This window comes from Paroedura picta, chromosome 13 (genome assembly GCF_049243985.1).
Source record: "Paroedura picta isolate Pp20150507F chromosome 13, Ppicta_v3.0, whole genome shotgun sequence".
Lineage (NCBI taxonomy): Eukaryota > Metazoa > Chordata > Lepidosauria > Squamata > Gekkonidae > Paroedura > Paroedura picta.
Window position 1 is genome coordinate 3261967 of NC_135381.1, and position 28000 is coordinate 3289966.

General features: G+C 46.7%; 1 protein-coding gene across 4 annotated transcripts; it reads right to left on the reverse strand.

Moving 5' to 3' along the window:
• Positions 1-11: 11 nt before the first annotated feature.
• On the reverse strand, positions 12-27998 carry SBNO1 (strawberry notch homolog 1). 4 transcript variants are annotated; one of them, XM_077308178.1, is made up of 33 exons: positions 27785-27998; positions 23288-23409; positions 22593-22697; positions 21486-21795; positions 20799-20843; positions 20403-20503; positions 19273-19369; positions 18369-18529; positions 17996-18129; positions 17824-17914; positions 17305-17466; positions 16562-16697; positions 16347-16452; positions 15752-15905; positions 14863-15045; positions 14607-14704; positions 13244-13395; positions 12630-12827; positions 12319-12486; positions 11995-12161; positions 10366-10497; positions 9676-9811; positions 8520-8632; positions 8368-8439; positions 7954-8053; positions 7193-7267; positions 5810-5956; positions 5369-5463; positions 5179-5271; positions 4639-4776; positions 3689-3765; positions 2773-2966; positions 12-1618 (listed from the first exon to the last, which is right to left on the reverse strand). In XM_077308178.1, the coding sequence occupies exons 2-33, from the start codon at positions 23405-23407 to the stop codon at positions 1476-1478; spliced, it is 4203 nt and encodes a 1400-aa protein (XP_077164293.1). In that variant the 5' UTR covers positions 23408-23409; positions 27785-27998; the 3' UTR covers positions 12-1475. The 4 variants fall into 4 exon arrangements, with proteins under 4 accessions (XP_077164293.1, XP_077164291.1, XP_077164294.1 ...); XM_077308176.1 differs by lacking the exon at positions 27785-27998 and adding an exon at positions 27385-27649; XM_077308179.1 differs by lacking the exon at positions 27785-27998 and adding an exon at positions 27218-27354.
• Positions 27999-28000: the final 2 nt, after the last annotated feature.

Genomic DNA, 28000 nt, shown 5'->3' on the forward strand with positions numbered 1-28000 from the left:
ACTCTGCGTCGTCTTGTTAGAACAATAGGTTTTTTTTTTTTTTAATTTGACACCTACAAGATTTTTTGGTATCTTGCAGTTTGGTGGACAGGTTTATACAATCTCAAATTTTCAATAGTGCAACCTGTGCAAGCGAGAAATGACAAACATTGTCCTTCACTTTCTTATAAACATCTACTATTATAGGCAGAACAAAACTTACCCATATTATAGATAAGTGACTATTCACATTTTGTACATTTACAATTTTAAACAGCTCCAGGATAAACTCTACAATGTCTTACAACATAAAAGTCTCCAAATTATGGGGCAACAGAAAAAAAAAAGTACATACATCGGAATCCTCACGTGCCCCCATTCTGCACCCCCCCAACCCACCCCGTCTAATTTACAGCTCAAGTCTTCAGTAACAAAAAAAACATACAAATAGGACTGTCGTGTGAAACAGAAGTGAATTTGCACTTGAGTTTCCGGGAACCTCGCTGGAGAGGAGGAAACATTTTTTTTTTTTTTTTTGGGGGGGGGGGGACAAAAAAACCACAAACACAAAATAGAAAGAAATCAGGCTTTTTAAAAGCCACCCTTGCAGCACACTTTAGGAACACCATTAATACATTAAAAAAAAAGAACTGTAAAAAAATTTAAGATTTCTGTTCACACACAAAAATAAAACAAGCTGCAGATTCAAATATATAACCTCAAGGAGAAAGGCAGAAAAACGCAGTAGCTGGGCAGAAGCTATCTGAATCAGAAGAGTCCCCCCTGGACGCCACAGCGAGAATTGCGTCTCTCATCCCACTCATGCCCGATCCGAAGACATGCACAGCCGAAACAGAAAACGGGGAAACCAACCTGAACGGACACGTGGTTTGCGGAACGTCTGGATTCCCATGCTTATCGTCTTCTAAAAAATAAACGTACTCTTTCTTTTTTTGTAAGCCGAGAAGATCTGTGCGCGCACCCCCTTCCCCACCATTGTAAATTCACGGTCTCTGTACACAAACGCAAAAGGACATGCATCTGAGAACCCCCTCTGCAGCAACGGCACCAAAGTACTGCGTTAAACCCTGAGCGCTGGATGACGAAAACGATGGATGGACACAGCTCGGAAAGGACCTTTCAAGCTTCTTCCAAAACAAAAGAGCCATGGATTGGTAGTTTGGAGTAGGACCAAAACGATAAAAATAATTTTTTTAAAAAAATGATAGCGTAAAAAAAAAAGAAAGATTCTCAAACAGGAAGCACAACAGAGAGCACGGGGAATTTTCCAAAAAGACACGTGGACCACGGTAAAGCAATGCCAGGCTTTGTTTGATCGCCCTTCGCGGTGCCTCTCTGCTTCCGCACAGTCCTAAGAGAGAATGACGGAACTGAAAGTTTTTATTTCTTTGGAATCTGTCCCTGATATTTCTTTTCTACGCAAAACAATATGCCTCCGACGGACGGCCTTCCCCAGAGGCGCCCCTCCTGCCTCCTCACGCGCTGTTGAAGTAGGAGATGCTCTGCGGGTGGTGCTGCTGCCAGATCTGCTGCTGCTGGACCGCGAGCTGCTGCGACTGGTCGGAGGTGGAGAGGAGGTTGACGAGGGGCGAGACGCAGCTGGCGGGAATGATCAAGCCTGCAAGGGACGGGAGGAGCACAGGGCAGTAGAAGGAAGAGCAGAGGACTCCAAGCCCAGAGCAAAGTCTCAAGCATGTGCCTTTGGGCATGGTGCACAACAAGAAAGGGAAATGACAAGGAGTCCCTGGCCCAGCCAGAAGTCTGGAGACAGTTATGCTAAAGAAGAGGAGCTTAAAAAATAAAATACCCCACTTTACACTCCCCTGGGTACCCATCCTCCCTTGGCCTGTTTTGTGTATTTAAAAACAATTTCATGAAGGAGTTTCCCAAGTTTAGAACCAGACCCTGACAAAAATCTTCATCATGCCTGCTAGACTCCCAAGCCCAAATTTCCTCAACTATGCTGCCCTAGAGCTTTCACTGGATTTTCGGGTTCGTAATAATCTGCGATGGAAAATGGTACTTCAGTATCAGACAATATATCCGACAATATACTTGGAAACCCCCCCAGCCATGGCTTCTCCCACGAGCATTGAGGAAAGGAGCTCTTCTGGGTTAAGCCTGGAAAAGTATTGGCCCCCTACGTTACATGAGATCTAGCCTGTACGGAAAAAGTAACGAGATGCTTTGTTTTCAGCCTTGTGAACTCTTTGTGAAGTTTTCCCAGGCCTGGACCATGCAGGAGATTGCGGGTTCAATCCCTGGCATTTCCCATATAAAGGCCCAAAGCAGTAGTTGTTGGGAAAGGCCCGAGACCCAGGACAGCTGCTGCCGGTCAGAGTAAACAGTATCCACCTTGATAGACCCAGGGTTTCAATCAGTAGATGGCAGATTAATGTATGTGACTCAGTCCCCTGATCCTAACTGGCAAGGAAATACCTGTTGATTTGGTCAAGCACGGGGGGCTGCGGCTCTCCAGATGCCAAAGGACTACAATTCCCATGAGCCCCCTACCAACCGGCCATGCTGGCAGGGGCTCATGGGAATTGTTGTCCATGGGCATCTGGAGAGCCGCTACTGGACAAGACCTCCCTTTTTATAATTCGTGGGCCTGAGATGAGGACTGGTGCCTCATGTTCATATAAAGAGCTATCCCTGCTACCAACTCGGTATACTGAATACTGATAGATCCAGGCTGCTTTGGGAAAAAGATTCATCCTAATTTGGGGGGGGGGGGCTGCTGCTTTCTGCATGACCGGCGATCACACTCACCTACAATCCTCTGTCCGTCCTCCGTCCTTAGCCGAACGATCTGCATTTTGACGTTTGTGCCACTCACGGAGGCCAGGACTCCTTCCACCTTTGTCCAGACGCTCAAGACCGAACCACAGAGGACGTAATATGTCCGGCAGCGCAAGCCCACCTCGCACACGAGCCCCAGGCCGGCTTTCTTGCAGTTGCCTCTCCTGCAAGGAGGAGGAGGAGGAGAATCAAGGCACAGGCCGCCAGCCTACTTTGATTTTCAGCAAACAGCTACACAAGCATGATATCCCGCAAGTCACTTTATGAATTATCCCTTGTGTAGAACGTAGCTAAACTTGTACACCTTCCTCCCTCCTCCTCCTCCTCACAGGATCAGAAATGACCGACAACAAGACTCCCTGTTTTAATTGTTACATAGAAAGTACTGATACTACTAATACAATCCCATTTTTGGAATATGAACAGTTGCTAACATGAATCTATAGCAGGGGTAGTCAAACTGCGGCCCTCCAGATGTCCATGGACTACAATTCCCAGAAGCCCCTGCCAGCGAATGCCCCTGATCTATAGTGATGGATTTCTGTAGGATTCTCGGGTAAGAACACAAAGAACATTAGGATTCATGGGGGAACTTGAATTCAAGATGTCTTCCTTGGTGGAAAAACCGTTCTACATCAAAACCTTGCCCCCCCCCTGCCCCCGCCCCCAAATGCCTAATTTTGACCATGACAGGAAGGCAAAAACATACCTCCTCCCAAATCCAGATAAATTTAGCAGAATTCTCATGATATTTGTGTTGTGGTAAAGCTACCAAGGGAACATCGGTTGTATTTTCTCCCTGGAATCTTTCTGGAATATACCCCGTGCAAACTACCACCGGCAGCCTCGCAGGAGGACCACTGGACTACAATATGCGCAAACTCACCAGTACGCATGGGTGCAAGTGTCTGCTGATGACGTGTACTGCTCCAGCCAGTGGGGCCAAGCATCTTCAGAAGGTACCTGGACAGCAAACGGGAAAGACGAATTGTTGCAGCCAGACTCTGTTTCTTGAGTTCAAGAGCAAAACATACGCCTGATCAAAATGTCAACTTAGTGTGCTAAAGGGGATCAAACTGGCCAGGCAGCACACTCTGCCAAATGAGACTGGAGTCCCAGACAATTCCAAGACAGTTGTTCCACCAGGCCTATGGCTGAGGCCTGACATTTATTCATATGAATTCTATACCGCCCTTCCATATGGCTCAGGGCCGTTTACATGCAACATCATAGGGGGATACATGGAACAAGTCAACATACAACATAGTCAATATACAACAATAACAATCCAACAGTGGTTCTAAACAACACAACTTCAGTGATCCCAACAGTAACAACGTAACAAGAACAAAAACGTAGCTAAACCCCCTAGAGAGAGCAGACTGCTTCGGGCCATGGAGGGGATTGTCTGAGGGGGGACCTGTGGTCGGTCTCAGGCAAATGCCTGGTGGAGGCAGCTACACTGGACATCTGAACCTGGTGACCTCTGTCTCTACCAGTCGAGATACACACACACACAAACCGCTTACAAAGGTTATACTGTTATGGCCTCCTCTGTCTTTTCCCTTTATTCATTTTAAGTTTTACCGTTTCATCCTGTAATTAATGTAAACCGCCCTGCAACGGCAAGTCCAAGAGGGATGGGATAGAAATCAAATTATAATTAAATATAAATAAATAAGATACAAAAATTCTGTGGGCAATATGAGAATTTCTATCTTATGTTTTAAACCAGGACCCAAGCAAGGCTGGGAACAACGGGGTGAGAGTTGGAGGTAAGTCGGAAGTAACCTGATGGTATTAGAGACGGACATGATGCAGATTTTAAAAACCAACCTTTTTATATTTTTTCTTTATTTCTGCATAGGTTTCCAATTTGAGCTGCTTCCCGGTATTGGGTCTGTAGATGAGAAAAAGCTTCTTTTTGGGATTCACCTCCTTCGCTAGGATAGCCGTTTTCTTATTATTTCGTATCTGGGAGGAAAAAAAATCCAAAAAATAAACAGACTGAACAATCTATGCTGCTAACCAAGGTTTCCCTGTCAGAAGACAGTGGGGAACCTTCCCCTGTGCCGAGGCGGTTTAGAAAATGGACAGGATTGATTATGGGGAAGAAGCTAGACAAGAACGATCTGTGGGTAGAAGGACAACTTTTGAGTCTAATGGATCAACCTCAAGGATCAACCAAGTTTTATTCAAACTTGCACCTTGAATGAAGCTTGGTCTCCAAGGTGCTGCTAGTCTGGCCTGAAGGAAAGTGGTGATTGGCATTTTTCTAGACATGCAAAGGAAGGGCCACAAGAGCCAAGCACGGACACAATCCCTTCTGCCCACCCACTCACCATCTGCCTGAGTTCGCAGAAGATGCAGCCTTACCTGTAACGATAAATAGAACCCATCCTCCGGTCCGGTCTGCTCAGCCCATAGCTTAGTAGCTTCTTCCCAAGACATCCCCCTCTCCACGCTTATCTAGAACACCCAAAACAAGAGGATATAGTTAGCCTATCTAAGACTCTTCAGGCAAGATATAGTGTGGATTATTTTAATCAAGAAAACAAAGACTTACAGTGTACAGTTCTACATGTCCCGAGGTAGAATATCCAGGCGTGAGGAATTTTTTAGCATCTGCTTTTCTTACTTTCTCATCTCCTGAACCCAGATCTTAAGAGGAGGAGAAAGAAGAGAGTCACAAAACACCCATTTTATAGCTGCAACATCATGTGTAAACATCTCGTGGAGCTATCATGTGATCGGAGGCACGGGGAGGAGGAAGTGGCCGAGGGCAGCCTGTGGAGAAACTGGGGCCTAAGCTTTCAGAAGATCTTTGACTGCTTGGCTTTTTTCTGAGTAAAATTCCGGCAGCTCCAGCAGCTCAAGGCAGGGCTCTGTCTTGTAATTGGCAGGACGCGACTCGTCAGCCTTTCTTGTTCCTGCATTATTGGCGGCACATAGAGCAGGACTCCAAAGAGAAGCTTGCATGCCAGACAACGGGAATGCCAGCGCTCACCTAAAATGCCCATATCGTATCGGCCATTTTTCTTTGCGTTCTGTATCACGGCGTTGAGCGTGTCTGAGAAATACTGGAACAGCGCATTCTGCTGGTGCACTTCCATACCCAGAATCCGGTTCAAATATTTCCCTATGTTGTTGTAATCTTTAAAAAAAAACACAACACATTAAAAAGTGTGAGGGAGATGTGAAGCCAGAATGAGGAAACGTCACATCCTTCCCCTTAGGCCCGAGAGAACACACTTTTACCAAACGTGAACGTCGAGTAAGCACCACATTCTGGCACAGCATTCTGCGACCTGCCATTTATTTATTTGGACTTTTATTTCACCCTATCTGAGTGGTCTCAGGGAGGATCACAACATTATTAAAATTAAATCACATAAATATAAATAAGTCGGATATCAGGCCTCAACTCTAAGAATGGCAGAAAAGCTCTGTCGTAAGCCCTGCGGAACTGGCAGAAGTCCTGCAGGGCTCCAAACTCATTTGGCAGAGTATTCCACCAGGCTTGGGCCAGAGTCCATTCCCTTCCACAGCTTTGGTTAGTGTTTAAAGTGCTACTGGACTTTCTAAAAAGAGCTTGAAGAAGAATTTCAAAGTTTGCCTTTTGTTTTACGGCCAGCTTGGTGTAGTGGTTAGGAGTGTGGCCTTCTAATCTGGCGGGTTTGATTCCCTGCTCCTCCTCCACATGCAGCCAGCTGGGTGACCTTGGGCTTGCCACAGCACTGATAAAGCTGTTCTGACAGAGCAGGACTATCAGGGCTCTCTCAGCCTCACCTCTGTTGTGGGGGAGAGGGAAGGGAAGGCAATTGGAAGCCACTGTAAGAGTCCTTCTGGTAGAGAAAAGTGGCATATAAGAACCAACTCTTCTTCTTAAATAACAGCCCTGTGTAATGAAGCTAGTCACAATAAGAGCAGTCTGCACACATGAATACAGGTGGCTGCACGTAGGTCAGGTGATGCAGAACATTCTCATGGCGGTTCCCAACTTCCTCAATAAGCAAGCTTTTGACAGAAACCAGACCACTCTACAGCACCTTGTACAAGACTGGTCACACACAGCCACGGACAGGAGGGAAGCCGATGGGCTCTGTACACAACCGGCAGCATTCCACCTTCATAGCACAACCAATTATTTGAATGACTGGACAAAGCACAAGGTCTTCCCAGGCCTGCTTCTCTTGCAGTGTCTGGAGAAAGGACGCTCGGACTCTATCCACGTACATGTGGAAGAAAGAGGGGAGGAGCCACATCTAGAGAAAAGACCTTAGACCCTATCCGCCTGTTTTAATCTACTGATACTGAGAGGCTTGCAAACTTTCCCTGATGGTCAACATCCTACTAATCACATTTGAAGGGATCAATTAAAAGGCAATACCTTTATCAAGCGTTAGAATCCCAGACCGATCTTCTACGTTGATTAGGCCCACACCTATTAATCCTTGTCGAACATCTAGAAGGGTAAGAGAGGTTTATAAAGAGTGTCATTTGTTGATTAACGGCCATCGACCAGCATCAGAACCCAGGTAAAACCACCATATATTTTAACACCAAGTGATTTATCAACCAAGGATTCCTGCACTCTACTGGCAATAGCACAAACTTTGCCACTGTATAAGAAATAGAAGTATCTTTATCTGACAGTAAGATGTGAACTAAGAGATCAACAATATATCTACACAATCAGAAATTAGATTACCTCTGAATAAAAGGTGTTTCCCCAGAACAGACACCCTTTGAGCTGGAGGGGGGGGGGCAGACAGAGCCACTCAGTGAGAACAGCTCAATCAGGACTATGACTGGCCCAAAGTGCCCCTAGTCAGCTGCTTGTGGAGGAGCAGGGAATCAAGCCTGCTTGATCCATCACTCTTAACCACTATGCCAAGCTGGAAGATGGTGTAGTATGTATATGTACACCTGAAGATTTCCCAAGCTTATTCATCCAGCAAGAAACCATAACTGAACCACGCCAGAGGCAGCCAAGTAACCTCTGTTCATTCTATGTTCCCCTTTGCTTATCAAACATTATTCCCAATTAGGTAGTGCTATGTAAAAACGCTAGAGGGCGTCACCCCAAGGGTCAGAAATGACCGGGTGCTTGCACAGGGGATACCTTTACCTTTACATAAATTTATATACCTTTAAAAAATTCTCCTGGGTAGTCAGGAGGCGGAGACACCAACGGAGAATCCAAATTCACAATGGATTTCATTACTATTTCCAGTGCGTTTCGACCATACTGTTTTAAAGAGGAAAGAGGGGTGGAGAGAGGGAGAGAAGCTGTTAACAAATGAAAATGCACAAACTCATTTCAACAGGGTAACATGGTTCTTTCCTTAGAGGGCTAAAGCAGCTACTGCTCTCTCAAACCCAGACTTCGTTCTACCGATAAAAATCTGAGTAGAGATGTGTTAAACTAGTTAAACCTCCAAGAACCGACATCTGAAAGGGGAGGGAGTAGCAAAGCGATGCAGCTCTGCAAGGCATGCTGACACTCTCTTTATTCTCCCCAAAGTCATGGCAGGAGGGAAAGAAGGACACTCAAACGCTTACCTTGTTATCAAAGTTGAACCTGCTCAGATCTCTCGTTTCTGTGGCGCGTCGGTCTCCATGAGTAAGAGCTCCCTATTAAGAAAGAGCAGTTTGACGGCTGACAACCTCCCAGTACTATAAAACACAAAAGCTACACGTGACTATCCTCTTACCAAGCTCTCCAGTCGTTTGGCCACGATGGATGCAAACCTTTGCTCTCCTGCTAGTTCGGAAATTAGGAAGACGTATTCTGGGGCAGTCACTTGGTTTGACCTGTGGGTTCGTCCTGTGTGCGGCCAAAAAAGAAGAAAGAGAGAAGTTATTTGGGTCATTCATGCCACCAATACCAGCTCCTGTAAGTCTGGGAAGAGAGAAAAGGTCGCTTGGAAGACCGGAAGTGTATTTTAAGAAATACGCCTTATGTTTCCCCAGGCATCACAAAGCAAGCATTTCAACTTCACGCTGTTTGGAAAGGCAACATCTAATTGACTCGCCCACCACTGCTGTCACAAAATGATTCCCAAATCAGGTCTCTTGTGGGAGACAGAGAAAGGGGGCACTGTTGGCATCACACTGGAAATCTCAGACGTAGTTTCAGAACTGTGCTGAACTGAAACTACAGATCTCTGGGGCATTCTCATTGGGAATGGTCCCTGTAACTCAAAAAATGATGCAGCAGAGCTGGAAGGTGACCAAGAACAGGAAAGGAGTCAGTTCTTATATACCGCTTTTCACTGCCCGAAGGAGTTTTAAAGCAGCTTCCAATCGCCTTTTTTTTCTCTCCCCAACACAACCCTGTGAGGTAGGTAGGGTTGAGTGAACTCTATGAGAACAGCATTATCAGGGCTGTGACTGGCCCAAGGTCACCCAGCTGGCTGCATTTGGAGGGGTGGAGAATCAAACCCGGCTTCCCAGATTAAAAGCCGCTGCTCTTAACCACTGTACCACACTGGCTCCCTTATGAGGAAAGGCTGAAAGAGTCTGGGTCTTTACAGTTTAGAGAGATGGCTGTCTTCCACTGCTAAGTCAACAGACCAGCATATGCCCTATCATCTAAACCTCTGGAAGAAGTTCCTGACAGTCAGAGCGGTTTGGGTTCTCCATCTTTGGAGATTTTTAAGCAGATGCTGGAGAGCCATCTGACGGAGAGGCTGATTCTGTGAAGGTTCAAGGGGGTGGCAGGTGATAGTGGATGAGCGATAGGGTTGTGAGTGTCCTGCATATTGCAGGGGGTTGGACTAGATGACCCAGCAGGTCCCTTCCAACTCTATGATTCTATCATTCTATGATTCTATAAACAGCATCATAAATGATGACAAAGCCCCTCACCGAATTGCTGTATCGCTCTATCCGCGCTCCACGGCAACTCCAAGGTCATGTGCACTCTTCGCCTCTGGTTCTTGGCCCGGCGATCTGCTTGTAATGAAATGCCCGAGCTGGCTGCTTCCGAGATGATAGCAATGTTCTTTGAAGAGGTGAGGAGGAAGAAAGAGTACAGGGAAGCCTTTAGCAACACCTAGAAACTGGGGCTTCCAACAGATGGCGGCCTGCGCTGCTCACAAGGGAATTTTTGGGTCAGCCAGAGGTCTGTTTATGCACAGTCACAGATGCCTGGCACGGCAGGAAGGGAAAGAACCGCAAGCACAACTTGAAAACTGAGGCGTGAAGCTTCTAAAGAGACCGAGATGTCCCATAAATTTCTCCGGCAAATGCAAACATTCTGCATTCGGCCCCATTGTTTATTGGAAGAAATGTTGTCGTCAAGGTCTCGCCCCAAGTGAAATCACTTTGCTACCCAGAGAAGCAGAATAACCTCGCCAGAGGAAGCACATTCCTGCTTGTCCCTAAGTACTTCTCAAAGTTGTAGACATTTGCAGTTGAGGTTTCTGAACAGGAGCGATTTTTCACACTGCTACAACGTTTGCTTTTTGTTTAGAAGCACACCAAGCCTTGAAGCGCTTTTGTCTTTTATGCAAACCCGTACGTAAAAAAAGACTCAAAAGCGCTGGAAACAGTTACCTTGTCTCCGTCCATAAATCTCTGCTTCTCTGTAATGTTCAGGATTTCCACAGGGACATCCAGCTCCGACCGTGACTCGTAGGAGATGCTGCCGTCATCGTTGCTCACGACTCTCCCTTTGCGACCCGTCATCTTTGGAAAAAACGGCATGTTTTAGTTTGCTGCACGGGACCAGGGGCTCCCATGAAATGTAACCAAACACTGTTTCCTAGGGCTGCTTAGGAACAAACTTCGCCCTACGACCCCTCACCTTCTGTACTGTAACAGCAGCAGGTTGATAAGTCTGTTGACTCCTCACCGGGGCAACCCCACTGCCCGCCCCACTGAGCAGGCAGGCGGGGTCACTACTCAACAATGCTTCTTTGCCCCACTGGGCTTCTGTTTCATGGCCTCTGGCTTCCTCGGGCAACAAGGACCAACTACTCTTTTGAGGGTCGGGTCTGGAGGAAACTATTTTATCCAGTCCTCTGGCAACCTTTCCAGATTTTAATCAAGTGAGCAAAATAAAATGCTTGTAAAAATGCTTAGTTTGCCGGTCACTGGGTTTCAACTCTCAGGAAGGTGAATAGGCTGAATGGGAGCACAGAGCTTCACAGCTGTGTCCCATGGAAGGGCAGCCTTGTGTCACCGGCCCTTGAAGCCCGTGTCCCGTTGTTTAAATGAAACACTGCAAACACACTGTCCATCTGGACAAGACTGAAATGGTCTGACAGCCACTGCTTGAATTGAGTTGTCGATGAATGGGAGATTCCCAGCAATATAGCCGTCTGCTTGTTCTTTCTTTCTGTCAAAGATACACACAGCAGGAAATCTCGGATTTGAAGGAGGGGTTATGGGCTTCTCCTGTAAGGCAGAAGCTGGCTCGGGAGCACCTTCTTAGCAGAAGGATTAGAAGAAGTTGGTGACCACTAGGGAAGCTCGATTGGACTAGTTGAGAAGTGGATCCAGGTGATGGAGCTGAACGTGGCAATTCAGGTGACACAGAAGCAGGAGCTCTGTCCGGAACTGATCGGGACAAAACCTCAAAGCTTTAAGAGCTTTTCCCCACAAAGCTGCCTTGAATTTCAACACCTACTATCCCCTTTAGTTTTTGGGGTGAAACGCTGGCAGGCCTTACGTGTGGATACACTATGCCCTTCACCCAGGCAGGACAGAGGTCATGTTTGTCCTGGGTCATCTTCACTCCACATTGGGAACACATCTTTAAGACGTCCTTCTGAGCCACGGAAAGTACTCAGAAGTCAACAGAATTCCTAACAACCCAAAGAGGATTTTCTCCCAAATAGCTAGAGGCTGTAAACCATGACCTACTCCTTCAGCAGCAAAAGAGGAATTGAGTGCAAAGAGGGTGCTACTAGATGGAACAAGCGTCTGGCTCTGATGCATAGCGCCCCCTAGAGGTATTTAGCTGTAGAGACCTATCTGAAGGCCATACTGGACTGCGCAGAAGACTACACTGAAGGGATGGTTACGAAGCAAAATGCACTGTCAGTCCACGGACCAATGCCTGGAAAACACAGAGCGGTCCCTGAATACAGACGGAGGCCATCTCTGCATAAAGATACTTGCCCAGGTTTGATTACAATTGCAAGAAGAATATGCACTCTGCCGGACGAGCTCGGCACCTACCTCTGCCACGTTCTCCGGACCACCCAATTCATCTATAAGCTCATCCAGTGTGTTTGGAGGAAGATCTTCTGAGAGTTTTTCCAGTTTATCGAGCAATTCTTTTTTCATCTGCTGGGCTCTTTCAACGGCGTCCTGACTAGTTATATAGCTGTTCGTATTACTGTTGGCTGGGGAGGACAAAAAAAAAAAAAAGGAAGCTTAAAAGCTGGGTGATAACCAAAAGCAATTCCACCTTCAAAATCCCATTTGAGAGTTCCACGTTCATCACATGAATGATCAATTTTACGGCCCCTTCCCACTCTAGAACTCTATGATTCTATGTACCAGATGTATTAGTAGTTGATGAGGTAACAGCCGTGGAAGAGAGAGAGCTTGGTCGCTTGGATCCCAGGCCCGACGCTAGTAAGGCACTCTGTATGGAATCGGGGTCGATGCTTTTCTTTTTCTTCTTCTCCTTGGGCTTCTTGTGCTCTTTTCTTATCAACCAGGGGTCTAAGGGCAAGAGAAAACATCGAAGCAGTCAGCTGAAATCCTGCAACACGCAGGATCAACAGGCACGCTTAAAACTCAACTTCAAAACGTCAAAAAAAGAAATCTTGTTATAATCGGGGGGGGGGGGGGGGAGGTCGTCTCACCGTCTTCATCGTCCTCGCTCGACTCGTCCCTAAACGGATTGAAGTCATCGTCATCCCCAGAACTTAAGAACTTGGAGCTCTCGTTGTCGCTCTCTTCATTGTCTGAGACGTCCGACTCGCTGAAACTTTCGTCAGAACTGCTACCCGCCAGGCCGCCGGTTTTACGGGCTTTCTTGGATTCTCTGGTTATTTCCTCGCCTGTTTCAGGCAAAGAAAAGGAGCCAGGGGTTGAACAGCGGCTGTATATTATGCCCACAATCTCTCTGTGGTTTATTAGCAATGATTTGGTAGCTGTCTAAGCAATGGCAATCACTCAAGGTTGGGACTGAGGAAGTAGTGCTTGCTTTCCTTAGCGCCCAGGCCCAGGAGACTACAAGTGTGGATCCACAAGAGCAGAGAAGGAAAAGGCACCGAGGCCAGAATCCTATCCACAGTTGCCTGCATGTAGGTCCTGCTGAGCTCAATGGAATTTACATTTGAGTAGGTCTGCAAACTTATTAACACAGCTTATTAGTCAACTCCCCTTGCTTTCCCAAAGCATTTCCTTCAAGTGCTATAAAAGAAGCACAGTTGCATTAGGATAACGCTACGGTTTCAGAATGCGGCTCTCTTACCTTTGCGTTTCTTTACTTTGTCCTCCTTGCAGGGACTGTCCCTAGGTGAGTTGTTGTTACTCTGAGCCGACAAGTCTATTCCCAGTAAACTAAAGAGCTTCTTCCTGTCGGGAGCTGGGAAGTGCTTCTCGATGAGAGACTGAAACACCCCCCTGTGGCATTAAAAGAAACAGACAATATTACAATATGATGTGAAAACACAATATATCAATACGTAACGGACTAGAATCACAGGAAGATGTGACCTTCCTTCCAGATTTCTAAGCCAAATTCGAAGTACTGCTTTCGATGTGTGGAAATCTGAATAGCTTAATACTGAAGAACTCAGAAACCAATTCTATTTCACATCCCAGATAAGACCAGCAATATATATTAACAAATATTACCCCTGTGCAGTATAAGCAATATATTATGTGTTTGTGTTAAATGAGGGGTGGGGGACAGGCGGCCACATAAAACCCTCTTCCCCTGGGAATGTGTTACTAAAATGTCCCAGTGTTGGGTAATGCACCTGAAGGGGCTAAAAACCTGTTTAATGACTGTTTATAATATACCATCTTAGTAGATCCAGGATGGAGGGATGGATTAAGCTAAAGTGCAAGGAAATTAAAGGGGTTTCTTGCAGCCACCCTACAGAATTACAGAGCTGCAGACAAAATAAAAGCAGTATAAACTCAGTACACGTTCCCTCAATTTTTTTCCTTTTTTTGCTCCTAGAGAGTCGGACAATATTTTATCCTTTACAGATAAAACAGTCTGTCGGTAAGGCTAAAAAAAAATCTACTTTGCAATGAAATCACCAAGTGACGCCAGAAAGGAACTGTACCTGGTGCAAGAACTGACACTCAGCTGTGGAAATTACCATATTAAATTGAGATTCAACCAAGGAGGGAGAGGCCATGACTCAGGGTATAACATCTTTCCTTCCCTTATATCTGAATAGCCCATCACAGCATAGCGTCACATTACTGCATTATACAACAGGCGCAATGTGGATTTTGAAAAGAAGCCACCCTGCATCTGAGCACTCCTCTCTCTGCCGGTTTCAAGCTCTTTTTAAAGGGTTCTTCCCAGGAAGCCCAGGGGCCTGGAAGGGGAGGGGCCCCAGGTAGGCAGGTAAACAGCTCTGCTTCCCAACCATATTCTGCACGATTGCACCACTGCTGAGGTTTCTCAAAGCCTGAAGAATATTTCAGGGATTTCTCAATAGTAAAAAAAATTGAGAAAGGCTTCATAGGACCCAATGCATTAGTTCTCTCTGCCTCCTAGCAGGCACTTTTGCAACTCTTAGCTCAGAAGCCAGGTGAGCGGGACCTCTGGCAAGTGCTACCCCACGATCTGGAAGACGGAGGAGCTGCCTTACTTTGCCGTGGACACAAAGTCGTTCAATTCTCCGCCACCTTCCTCCAAGGCTTCCAGAGTTCTTGCTTCCCCTGTAGACTGCAGCCCGATAACTACACACTGCAGGAACAAGCACATGGACAAGATTGGGGGAGGGTTGAACTCACGTACTTTTCGAAATTAACCACTTGAAGTTTCTCCCAAACCTGAAGGTCTTTTCCACCCCCGCCCCCCCAGAGGGGATTGTAAGGCCAAGGCACCCCCGAGTGAAAGCTTACCTTGCCGTTCTTTATCTCCTCCCGGGCCAGCTGCACCACTCTTTTCACTTTCGATGCTATGCAGAGGTATTTGAAAAATCTCTGGTGGGCCGACCAAAACTGGCCCCACATCGACTTCTTCATGCGCTGTTCGGCGTCAATGAGGTCAGCCGCTTGCTGGAATTTCTCTCTGGCGCTGACCCACTGGAAGCAACAGACAGTTCTCTGTAGTCTTTCAGGTCATTACTAGATTTGATGAACTCACGACAAGCAACATTACTCTAGGGTTGGGCGCTTCGGTGCAGTTCGGCAATTACAGAAGCCCGAGGCGGCACTGATCACCGAAGCAGCCGAACCGCACCGAAGCACCCAACTTTACTAACCCACTGCTGGGCTTGAATAAAACAGAAGCAAGTTTTGGATATCTGGATGATGGGTGCAGGGCGATTGCAAAGGACGCCTACCTTCATGGAGAACTCACTCCAAAGTAGCACGGCACCGGTTTAGGGCCATTTCTTATTCTACATTATATATGGTCTCTTCCTCAGTAAGAATCAAGGAAGGTTTACGCAGTGAACAACTTGATTTTTCCTGTTCTGTATTCTATAAATAAGGTTATAGGACTGCCAGGTCTCTCAGCGCTCCAGCGGGGGATGGGAGGGTGCTATCCGGGAGCTATTGGGCATGGTAAGGTTACAGGTCGGAGACATCAGGCAACGTTCTGAGTTTTGAAAGAAAAACTCCCTGCCCCAACAAGGGGCCGAGGACAGAAGAAGAAGCAGGGAAGCAGCCATCCACCTGCATAACCAGCAAAATTTTACGTGCACAAATGACAAACGGGACACTACTGAGCTCAAACGCTCCGGCCATGCCTCACTCCACAAAAAGCCGTGCTTTGAAAATCACTTACCAGTTTCACAGATCTGTTATACATTTTAACGTAGTGCGGGGAGAGCTGCACTTCATCGATTTTGAAGGTCACACCTGAAAAGCTCAGCTGTCTTGCTATGTACATTCCTCTCAGCTTCATATCCATGGCAACGATTTCCATGGCACCCACACCTCTGAAGAAGGAGACAAGATAAATCAAGGTACATTTTTTTTGTCAACCTCAAAGGCTGATTTAATGCAAGCATAAGGAACACCTCACAATAGCCTGAAAACCTCGTGAGTCATTTATGTACAAGTTGGCCCTTGAAACGACATAGAAATAAAGTCACATCTAAAGCATCTTGCTTGTAAAAAGTTAGAAAGGGAGATCATTTCAGAAGTCAGTAGTGGATGTGAATAATCCCACTTATTCTGTGCCTGACAATAGGCCCACTCTGCCCAAGCCCAGCTGCTCTAAGCCCTCAGGCTGTCTTTCCCAGGCCTGCTGCCCATGATCCTGTTTCTGAAAGATGCCAAGGACTGAACCTGGCACCATCTTCATGTGTTGTGCAAGCTCTATGGACCCCATGTCACTTTATGTAACTGGAAGCAGACAGGCAGATGTCAGAACCTACCTTCTTTCAACAGCCTGAATGAAGTCACTGAACTCCCGAAACGGGGTTCCTTCCCCCCATATGCCAAGACGGTTCATATATGCCATATTACGAGGCTCAGAAGCACCTAAAAAGCAAACACTCATGGTGATCATGAATACCAGCCCCTCCTACCCACCCACCCACCACTGGCCACAAGCTATACAAGACTGGTGCAAGCATCCAGCAGCACATACCTGTGGCACTTGCGTAAATGACCCTGGCCTTTGGAAGTTTGTTCTGCAGCTCCAAAACAGCCAAGCCTGTCTTGGTGGGTTTTGAAGAGCCAACGGGACAGAGGTTCTTAGCTTTGTGACATTCATCAAATACAATCTGAATATACGGTTAAGGAACGGACCTCTCATGTTTGCAGGAGTGTTTCTAAGTGGTTAACATGGACTTCCTTACTCCTGGAGATCTTATTCCTGGAGATGTCTGACCTGAAAGTAAACAGTTTTGCTACTTTGGGAAACATTCCATTGTTGAGAGGGACTCTGTCCAAGGTTTTGACAAGCCTCACATTTATGCACTTCGCACATCTGTTTCCAAGTAAAAAGACATTATCCGATTAACACAGCAGAAAAAGTCTTAAGATCTAGTCTCATTCAAAATTAATGAAGCTTTAACGCTTAAGTGAGGCTCAGCAGCTGGTTTAACACAGCATACAATTTTCAAGGAGGGACGTGTTCTGAGTTGCACCGAGCTAAGCCAACGAAACCTGACTTGGCTACCCCAGGGGAACACGAGCTCATCAGACCTTGGACCCTAAGCAGGGTCAGCCCTTATTAAGTATTTGGATGGGAGACCACCGACTAGATCAGGTCACAATGCAGAAGCGAGCAATGGCAATCCACCGCCTAACATCTTTGCCTTGAAAGCAAAGTGGTCGTACGTTGACTTGGCAGCAAAATAAATGAAGGCAGGCCGAGTGAAAAGATACAACTCCGTCGAACTCATCCCCACACCAGTGAAGAAGCTGCTTAAGTCGAGTTTTATATTTGCCGCCAGACTGACTTTCTCCGATGAGAGAGGAGTACGTCGCAAACACGACACCTTTCTTGACGCTTCCGTTATGCTTGGAGGAAATTTTTCCATATTTGAACTAAGACAGAAACAAGAGTAAATGAGTGCAAAAGGGAGTGGGGGAGACTGGCACAGCTTAACAGACATTAAACCCAAACAGTAACGGAGCTTCTTGTAAACCCAGAACTCCATTCCCACTGAACTAAAACAGAATTGATTCAGAAGAATGTGCATTTCGGTACAAAGTGAACCACAGAGATCTGTACATTTCAACAGGCGCGTTCAGGAGTAGATCACCACCATGAAACCCAATGACCTTCAAGAAGATCAGAGTAATATTTTTAAGCTGAGGGGCATGATGTTCATTGATTGCCCACCTTACATATCTGCCTAATCTTCCTGTCTTATATAATACATATAAACCCCCCTTGCATACCTTGTTTAGTGAATGAACCAAAATATTTTTTGCTCCAATGTCTCGCAAATCTCTTTCTGCGTCGTATTTCAGATCATTTGAAACGCTAAACCTAGAAAACAATACAACTATGAAGATACACGTAAAGAAGTGTTTGCTTATGATGATCGTATTTTACTACTTCCATACTTACCACACTGCCCTCTTTCTACCCAAAAGGTAGTTCTCATAGATGATTCCCGCTATGGTCCTTCCTTTCCCAACACCAGCACCATCGCCTATCAAGAAGCCAGCCCGGTCTCCGTTCGGTAGGAATGTTTCATGTTGCTGCGACAGAAAATTAGAAAGTGTTGGCTAAGTTCAGCATCAAATACATCACCCAACACCTCCTCAATTAAAGTCCTAAGAAGTTTAGATACCCAGTAGGCCAGGGGTAGCCAAACAGCACTGGCAGAGGCTCATGGGACTTGTAGTCCATAGACATCTGGAGAGCCACAGCTAGGCCACCCCTGGGGTAGACTCACTTTTCAATACAGCATTCAGGTAAATCTTGAATGGTGACATACCTGGGCCGCGTAGGTGATAGCTTCCAGCTGCAATGCTGACAGCCAGCCACTATCAATACTTTCTTCGGGGATTGAGGATTTATACCAGACTTCTGGAGGGGTAACACTGGAGAGTGAACTGGTTTCTACCACTGGATCGGGATGGCGTAGACCAATTTTTACTGTTTAGGAGACAGAGGAGGGAGAGCGTTGACACCCTTCCTAAATGTCCTTTTTCAGATTCTTTCATAGACAAACAAGATTCTTTCATAGACAAACAATAATTTTAATGTCCCACAGAGCAAGTCGTTGCTCTCAAGAGAACTATAATTAGGCAGTCCCAGCTTCCTACTTGAACACTCGATTTAATTACCTGCTGTTAGGAAAAGCCATTAAAAAGAACCAAAACATTACAAGCATCGGGCCTCGCTTCAACAGGAACACAATGACGGCCAGGCTGATAAGCTTGTGCAGGAATCAAAAATCCCCAAAATCTCACCCTTCCAGAGCCAATGTTTGAGTCTAGGCTGTAGCAAAAAAATCACCTGAGAACTGGAGTGGGGAATAGTTGCATTCAACTCCCACCCTCCATATCTACTTACAAAGTATATGGATCATTCTTGTTTTACAAGCATCGCTGCTCTCTGGCTTGGACTCACTGAAATTTATCTACATATGCAAAAGTTGTGCTCAAGGAACATGTCTTTCTCCCTCTCCTCCCGTAGCTCCAAACGTCCCTTTCCCCATGCTGTTCTGTGGGAATCACAAACACTGCATTTTGGCAAAAAGCCAGTGGAAGAGGCCAAAAAGTCATGCTCCGGAGTGGAGGATCCTTCTGTTTGTGGAAACACTCCAGGGGAGCCAAGCCTGTATCTGTGTAATAACTGAAGGGTTTTTGTTTTAAATTAATAGAAGAAACACATACATTTGATTGGCATGTACTCTGCATATGTCTCTGCGTGGCCCATCTCCTCTTCATCTTCTTCTTCAGGTTCATCCTCTTCTTTTGCTGCTGGCACTTTCTGCAGCACAGATCAGTCTTTGTTAAGTCATACATACTGAATCAAATGTTAAGATCATTCATGTAAACAGCATGGGAATTCAACATACTACATAACGGTTATTAAGTGCTGCATCTTATAGGAGCCAGAATCAAAAGAAAAGCACTTTTTAAGCATTCTCCATCTTTATGTATGTTGCTATCCTAAGACACTACTTCAAAGGTCACTGACTAGATCCGGCTTTCTCAACCCTAGGGGTTCTTGATGGCTCCGGAAGGGTTTCCTGAAAGGGTGGGAATTAATTTTTAATATATTAAACAATATATTAAAATATATATTGCCCTGCCCTGCTCTTGAAATCTTGCGGGGCTTTTAGGCAACTGAGGTTATCTGCCCCCATCCATCCCAAGGTTAGTTTTGGTAGGAAGGGGATTCTCCCCCCGTTTTGCCGCTGTGCTTGGACTGTTGTGCTTAGAGTAATTGATTGGGTTTTTATAAGTTTTATTGGGGTTTTTAGGTATTGGGATTTTATGTATCGGGGTTTTACACTGTGAGCCGCCGTGAGCCCTTGTGGGAGTGGCGGGATAAAAAAGTAATGATAAATATAAACAAATAAATTTGTTAAACATCTCTCAAGGTGACAAGACCATATACGGCCTGATGGCCCTGAAGGGGAGGGGCCCTGGGTGGGCGTGTCCACAGCTCTGCTTCCCAACCATATTCTGCACCATCAAGCCACTTTCTGGGGTTTTTTGAAGCCTGAAGAACATTTCAGGGGTTTCTCAATGGTAAAAAACTTGAGACAGGCTGGACTAGATGCACGCCTCTTCTGTTCAAGAGACACTAATGAGCTCAGAAATGGTCTTGCGCAGCCTGGGTGCTATGGTTAAACATTAAACACTCATAAAAACACATCTGTTTGAACTGTGGCGACAAACGCCTGAAAAGACCTCAATTTGTACTCTGGAACTGGGAGAGCAGGAAGCCGAGGCACAGGCACCGTTTCAGCACTAACTGGCATTCCATTCCACAGCAAGCGGGAAGATGCACCTACCATTGTAGGGGAAAAACTTCTCATTTTTAGATCGTTTATCCATATTCGTGCCACTTCTTTTGTCGGGGCCTCCTTTTTCACTGCTCCGTTGCTGAGATCAGCTGTAAGGAGGATTTCAGATTAATGACATTCGCCTACGAAAACTTCCCTAGTTGACAGTTAAACCTTCCCTCCTCCAGTCCAGGAGTACTTATTGTTTTTACACAAATATGCCCAAACTCTCTGGAAGTGCCATCGTGTCCAAATTGAACAAATCGTTAGCCAGGAACACCACGGTTGGCTATTTCAGAATCTACCCTTCACCAGAGTAACATATAGATCACCTTCAAAGTTCATCACACACGGGTTAAGGACAGGAAGCCGTAAGCCCAGGTTTAGCAGCAGAAGTTAGCTTACCTGGCCTGGTGGTGTTTACCACCATTGGAGACACTACAATTATTTCTGTAAGAAAGTCAACATTTGGGGTCTCAATCGTTTTAAAAGTCTTCAGACAAACACAGAATGCACTGCTCTCTTCCGTCCCCCATCCTCACATTGACAGGACAAACATTAATTATGGACTTGCTACCTGAATGCACATGGCTTGTATATTCCAAGGCTCACAGGAATAAAATAAAGGCCTTAATCCATGATTCTTGGGCTGCCAGCTACGGACTGGGCCACAACATTAAAATACCACCTACAGTATGAATATACTATGTCGGCCAGGGCTAAATGAGCATTTAACTCAAGCAATAGTATTTACAACACTAAAAATGAAAAGTTAAAATACACTAGACAACTGATTTGGGAATACACTTAAAATTATGGGTTTTGTTAAACCAGATGGCTATTAATGTTACTATATAACAATTTCCCCCGCATGTAATAAACTTTTCAATTGACTGCAGCCAATCCGTTTGGTGTTTGTACACCATGCTCTGCACATTTAAAAAGGCTGTCCTCCCCCCTGCCCAAACAAAATCACAGCTAGTACAAACACACTGGATACATAACGTATGTGGAGAATACTCTGTACACACCGCTACTCACCCCCCAAAAACCCACACAACCCCTCCCCTATAAGGCTCTGGAGGAACTCACTTGCCGCGGTTGCTACTGGCTGAGCAATGTTTGGAGGTGGCTTCAGCTTCATCAGTTCGTTAAGACTATTATTTTTCAGCAGGTCTTTCAGCTGGATCTGGTCCTTGGAGGCTGCAGCGGTCAGAGCGTTCCGCACTGCGGGCGCCGAGACGGAGGGGCGGGTAGTGGTGCTGGTTTGTATGATTTTTGCTACGGTGATCGTCTGCCTGGTAGTGGTGACGGGTGTGGTTTTTGTCATTACTATGGTCGTCCCCAAAGTCGGGAGCTGGTTTATCTGATTTAATACAAAGGTTGTGGTAGACGGCGGTTGCTGTGTCAACAGAAAACACGGCGTTTGTTGTTTTCCAAAAGAGCAAATGCAGAACATGTTTTTTTTAGTATGCATTAGCTACCTTTGAACGTTTGGGGATTCATTTATTTCATTTATACTATATTTATGCACCACCTCTGCCAGCGAACTGGCTTGGAGCAGTTTCCAACATTTTTTAAATCCACTTAACACTAAAAATACAATTTACAACAACTTATAGGTAACACATTATGTATTTAAAACAATAAAAATCAATCAAACCGGCTGGTCAACCGATTAAAACTCACAGTGCTGTGGCTGGGTTTCAGCTATGATCATGGCATTTTAAAATTTAACTCTGGCAAGTTTTACAGAGTTTGACTTTGGAAGCTTTCCTTCTAAAGTGCCTTGGTCAAGCTGTTCAGCCGTGATCAAAGGAAAACTCTGCTGTAAAAAAATCACTGCTAAGAAGCTTGTTGCAGTACAAAATGCAGAGGTGATACACCTGGCAACCATGCACAGCTGCATGCATCTGGCCTTGAAAGCTGTATATAGTTTCGACTGTATATATGAGGGGTGGCCAAACTGTGGCTCTCCTTATGTCCATGGACTACAATGGGAATTGAAGTCCATGGACATCTGGAAAGACACAGCTTGATATCTACTGCCACGTGCATCCTTCAGCTCAACAAAATGCTTGCATTTTTATTTTGAGCTCTAAATTTCAACTACTTAATGAAAGTTATGGGCACTAGAGATAAGCCAAGGAGTCTTGTGGCACCTGAAAAACAAATTTCTTGCACGGTCAACCTACTCACCCTGATATTCAGTACAGCTGGAGAAGATGTATTCTGTGGTTCTGCTTTAACAGCAACTGCTGCTTCAGTCTCCAAGCCCAGTTCTAATGCATTAAGAGGTACTGACTAAACAAAAAAAAAATCAAAGTTACATGTATGATACTAACTGGAAAGGAGCTTCCATTGATAGAAGACGTTTGTGGTTTTAACATTAGATGTATCCCAGCAAAGATACTTTGTATGTGGAACTACTACACAGAAAATATGCATCAAGGGAGGCTAATGCTTCAACAGGCTTCAAGCCCAGCAAATGAAAAACTCACTCCATGACAAGATGTACGTGATGGGATGATAAAATGGGAGGGTGGCGACTGCAGGCCGTCAAAGTCACTGCTTTTATACTGTGACATTCTTATATTTTTCAGGGGATAATAATTAACAATAACAAAGACAACATATCAAAGAATTACATTTTTACACAAGAAATTAGCCAGAAGAATTAGAACAAATAAATCAAATCAGAACAAATCAACCAATCCGGCTTTAAGGCTAAGCACACTAGGCAGTCACCTAGAGCCTGCCACACCACCAGGTCTTTGTGCTGTGGGAAGGGATGATGCAAGGAAGGATGTGTCATATATGAATAAGCCCTGATCGCTGTAGTATAGCTTCGAGGAACAAAACTGAACGTTATGACAGCTTAGCCATTTTCCAACCTGCTGAACAGCTGGAGTCGCAAGACCCATGTCTGCCGAATCGATGTCGAACAGATCATTTGGACTGATTCCACTCTCGCTCAAGGCAGCAAGCAACAGGTCCTGTCCCGGTTCCACCATTTCTGGAATGAGGCACAGTACAGGTGTGAGTTAGTGACTTCATATGCAAAACAATCTTAAGGAGTCAATGCTCCGCTCAACGGCTGTTTTTCATGAGGAGGTTTGATAGCTAGGTGAATATAGGACCCATTATGCTGAATATAGATTAAAGGGTCAGGCTTCACATTAAGTAAACACTGCCACAGCTTGAGTCACCCACCAATCCAAGGGCCTGCTCTAAAGAACCGCCACTGTGTCACTGGGATGTAATTCAAAATAAATGTGTTTTAAGGCCAAGGGTGTGAGATGCTCAAGCGAAATTGGCAGGACTTGGATGTGTTGCTATGTATACAACCTGGCATTAGAATGAGATTAAAAAATCTGTCCACAGTAACAATCCCAGTATAACTCGTTTCGGTAGTCACTTCCTTTGCTAGCATTCCAGCTTTACTCTAAGGCTGAATTTCTCAACATTTTGTCCATCAAGCCCCTTGAAATCACTTTTTAGACTCCAAGAAGCCTCAGAAGTGGTCAGCTGGTCAAGCCCCCTGCCACACCCCCAGAAGTAACATCAATACCCAGATCCTGAGCCCTCTTTTTGCTCCCTTCCCCCGCTATGCCTCCTGCAGGCCAGAAAGAAGAGCAGGAGTTCACAGGACAGCCTGGACGTCCCACTCAGACCACCCCACTTCAGAGCTCCCACAGACCCCTGGTTGGGAACCCCTGCTCTCATGAACAGTCATCTCCCTGTGCCTTGCAATTGCCTGCCCACTACTCTTTTGAACAGGGAATGCAGAATGATGCCACACAGCCCGGCTAATGGACACTCCTCCTCTTTTCCAGGAGTGCTGTGAACTTTCACTCTCTGTGCCACTTGTGGCCAAGTGACCACACAACCCCAGTCAATCTTCTAAAAGGGCTGTGGCTTGCTTAAAATGCCCTTCTAGAACTGCACTACGCCTTATTGATACAGGAAGAGTCACCTGACAAAAGGTATCTGATGAAAAGAGGCTTGCCTCTCAAAAATGTATGCCCCCAAAATCTTGTTGGTTTCTGAGGTGCTACTGGACTCAAATCTAACAACCTGATCCAAGGCAGAATTTATCCATGAGCAACACTGAAACGCCCCCTTAATTTCAAAGGAACTCAGGTTCCATGGGGTAGGGAGTACACTGAGTCCAGGGCATGTGCCCAAGACTATTGTTCAATATTTTTAGAACATGCACATTCCAACTCAAAACTCAAGTTCAAGATGATCTAACTCAGAGATCAGTTAAACAGTTCCTCAGAGATCCAAAGACGTTATTTTCCTAGAGAGATGAAAACATTACAATGGAGCAAAAAAACCCTTGACAAACAGCTACATACGGCAGCTGTTCATCTAGCATACTACTGTTCAAACTGGTTTAATCCAACACAAGAGCTTTTAGATTTAAAATAAAAACCAACCATAGTGACAATAGAACATGAACACTAACGTATGCAATTCATGATCAATCTATCATTAATTTCTTTCACAATCAGTCAAGTAGCTCAAAGGTAGAGGAAAGTGATTCTGTTTACCAAGGGTAAGTTTGATCCAAGTCCGCACAATTTCAACATGCAACCCATATTGACAGTACCGCAAAGCACCGGTTAAGGATAAAGCACGCACGGTAAGGATAAAGTTAAGGATAAAGCACGCACATATACTTAAAACAAATCCCGCTGCTTTCATTCAAAAATTTTAACTTAACAGGTAAGTAAAACTTACCGCATTTCAGACGGAATTTAGTCGAGGGAAAGGGTTGAGAAATGAATATCAAATCCCATAAAATAAAAGGTAAGAGTCTTTAAAAAGATGTAACAATTCCGGCGACACACCGGCAACCATCCAACACTGACTGCAAGGTGTCCACAGACAAAACACCAGTTAAGTTTACAGTGCTAGATTATGGCTTGAGTCCTTGACCAATCTATGAGTTCCAATCAATCCTGACAACCTATAACTCACAGTAGCTGTAAGTTTCTAGAAGGATAACCAGATCTTACTCTTCCATGTAAACACGTGTGCAAGACATAAACTTCCGGGTTGAGCCAGAAGGGGCTGGACTAGGTAACTGTCTCCCGCATTTTCTACTTGCTCTCGACTAAAAAAAAAAACCCTTCAATAGAACATGCACGAGACTAAAAGAGCACAGGAGAACTAACAGTCCATATCAAGCTTTTGGTTTCAGGAAAGCTTTATCTTAGAGATACTTTACATTTTTCAGCAAAAGAAGCAAATTTGCTTGCCAAAGAGATAAGGGGGAGGGAAAGGGCTAGAAACATTAGGGAACAAAAGGCATTTCTGCTGAGTCAGCCAGGAGGAACAACCTGGAGCTTTCCCCACCTTCCTCCCCCTGTGTTTTAGGGGCTGCAGTTGCGGTCTTCCGTGTTTGCCCACCCGCCAAGACAGCCACAAAGATTCCCAGCACCATTCAACAAAGAGCTCTGCTAGCTCATGCTTACAACGTATTTCGCATGCGGAAGGAACGCGTAATTGCCAGCTCACTGAAGGAGCTCCGTTCCCAAGCATGCGACCGCCACCAGCAAACTGCAGTGAAGTTTCTCTGATCTTTTGCCGCGGAGGCACCCTGGGCGCAGAGCACGCTGCACCAGACCAAACAGAGCACCACAGCATAAAGTGCTCTCTGGCTTACACACCATGGCTGTGATCCTACAGCATGCTACCCTACTGGGGAGACCCACTGGTAGCAATAGCATTTACCCCTGCATAAACACACCTCGAGCAAAGACAGATAACTGATTGTTAACAAGGGGCCCAGACAAACAACTGAAAGACCTCTCCCCACTGATGCTGTAACTCAAGCTGTTTCAGGAGGCAAATCAGGACCTTTTAAACACACACACATATAGCTGTAAAGCACTATACAGGCTTAGTGATGCTACATATACACTCAGAGGGGGGTTGGTAATGCACACTGCCTCCACCACACTGAACATATGGGGTACAGGATGCTAAATGAGCCTCACTTGCATCAGACAAACACAGACCCCCCAACCCCACTTGCTTACAAAATTTGTGGCAGGTTTTGTGATTCATGAAAGCTCTTCCCTTGCTGCCAATTTTGTTAGCCTTGAAGGCAAACCTGGGATGCGGCCCCTTCCTACTGCTACCGACAGACTTAAAGGGCCATCCATCTTGACCTACCCAGGGTATAAGGGGAAGAAGGAGAAGAGTTGGTTTTCACACCCCGCTTTTCACTGCCCAAAGCAGTCTCAAAGCACCTTACACTTGCCCTCTCTCTCTCCCCCCCCACCCCCAGCCACAGACCCCCTGCGAAGTGGGAGAGGCTGAGAGAGCTCTGAGAGAAGTGCCCTGCGAGCACACCTCTCACAGGACCGGGACCAGCCCAAGGTCACCAAACAAACTGCCTGTGGAGAAGGGAAGATTCAAAGCCAGCTCTCCCGATTGGAAGCCGCCCCCACCACGCTGGGATACAAAGAGCATCCCCCACCCCACCCCGAGCCCTCTACTGCTCCATAAGCCAGGGATGCTGACGGGGAGGGGGCGGCACCCCACCTTTCTCCCCAGACCCGACCCGGGGGAAGGAAGGGGGGCAGGAGAAGAGCCCGAGGCCGCCTTCCCACAACCAACGAGGTGGGGGGGGGGGAAGGAAAAGCAGAAACAGAAAGCAGCCTCCTTCTCCCCCCCCCCCCAGAGAACCCTCGCCTCCCTCCCTCCCTCGGGGTGGGGGGCCAGTCCAGCCTCAGCCGGGGGGAGGTTTGAGGCCCAGGGGGGCCCCCCAATCCCCGCGCCCGGCGAGCGCTGCCTGCTTGAATGCCTGCCTGTCAGGGGGAGAGCGCCTCGGGCAGCCCGCCTCGCCTTCGCTTCCCTGCCCGGCAGCCGGCAACGAGGGGCCCTGAGGCGTCGCGGGGCGCGGCCTGGCCCGTCCTCCTGGCTCCGGGGCCGGGCGAGGGGCGCTGCGGGGGCGCGGGGCGTCGGGCTGACTCACTCTGGCCGTGTGGCGGGCGCCTCCCGCCGCTCCGTCCGCCGCTTTCTAACTCGCCGCCGCCATCTTGGCTCTCCCTCCCTCCCCTCTCGAGGGGGAGGGGGGAGGAGGACGGGCGGCGGGCGACGCTGCGGCACCACGTGACCTCGGCACCTCGCCCACCGCCTCCTCCTGTTGCCGGGCGGCGCGCGCCGGGGGCCGGCCGGCTCCCCACGTGACCCTTCGACGCGCTGCCTATCCAGGGAAGACGACTGCGCGCTCGCTCTCTAGGGGCCGCTCTTCCGCGAGGCCGACCGCCATAGGCTACGGCGCGTCACGTGCGCGTGACTCCGGCGGCCCGTTGGTCTTTTGGTGGATCACGTGGGTCGACGCTACCCTTTTTTTTAAATGTCGTCTTTCTTACCTCAGAGAATTCCGAAGGGAGGAGGGAGCGAGATAGAAGGAGGGGACGGCATCGAGGAAGGTCCTGTCGACGGAGGACGACCGGCTGGAGCATCCCCATAACTGCCGCCTCAGACGTAGGCATAGGCCCGGTTTCCCGTTGGGAGGGGCAAAGAGAGGAGGTCGAGCAGACGGCCGTAGGGAGTCACGTGACGCGGCAATCTAAAATGGCGGCGCC

Bases quoted from the DNA above. Each gene is read 5' to 3' on its own strand.
- SBNO1 (XM_077308178.1), bottom strand. From the start codon at position 23,407: ATGGTGGAACCGGGACAGGACCTGTTGCTTGCTGCCTTGAGCGAGAGT. The intron at 18,530-19,272 runs GTATGTGTTTCT...TCTCCTAAACAG, and splicing joins AGAGTACATGCCAATCAAAT to TAAAAATTGGTCTACGCCAT. The intron at 5,464-5,809 runs GTGAGCGCTGGC...CCTCCTCTTAAG, and splicing joins ATACGATATGGGCATTTTAG to ATCTGGGTTCAGGAGATGAG.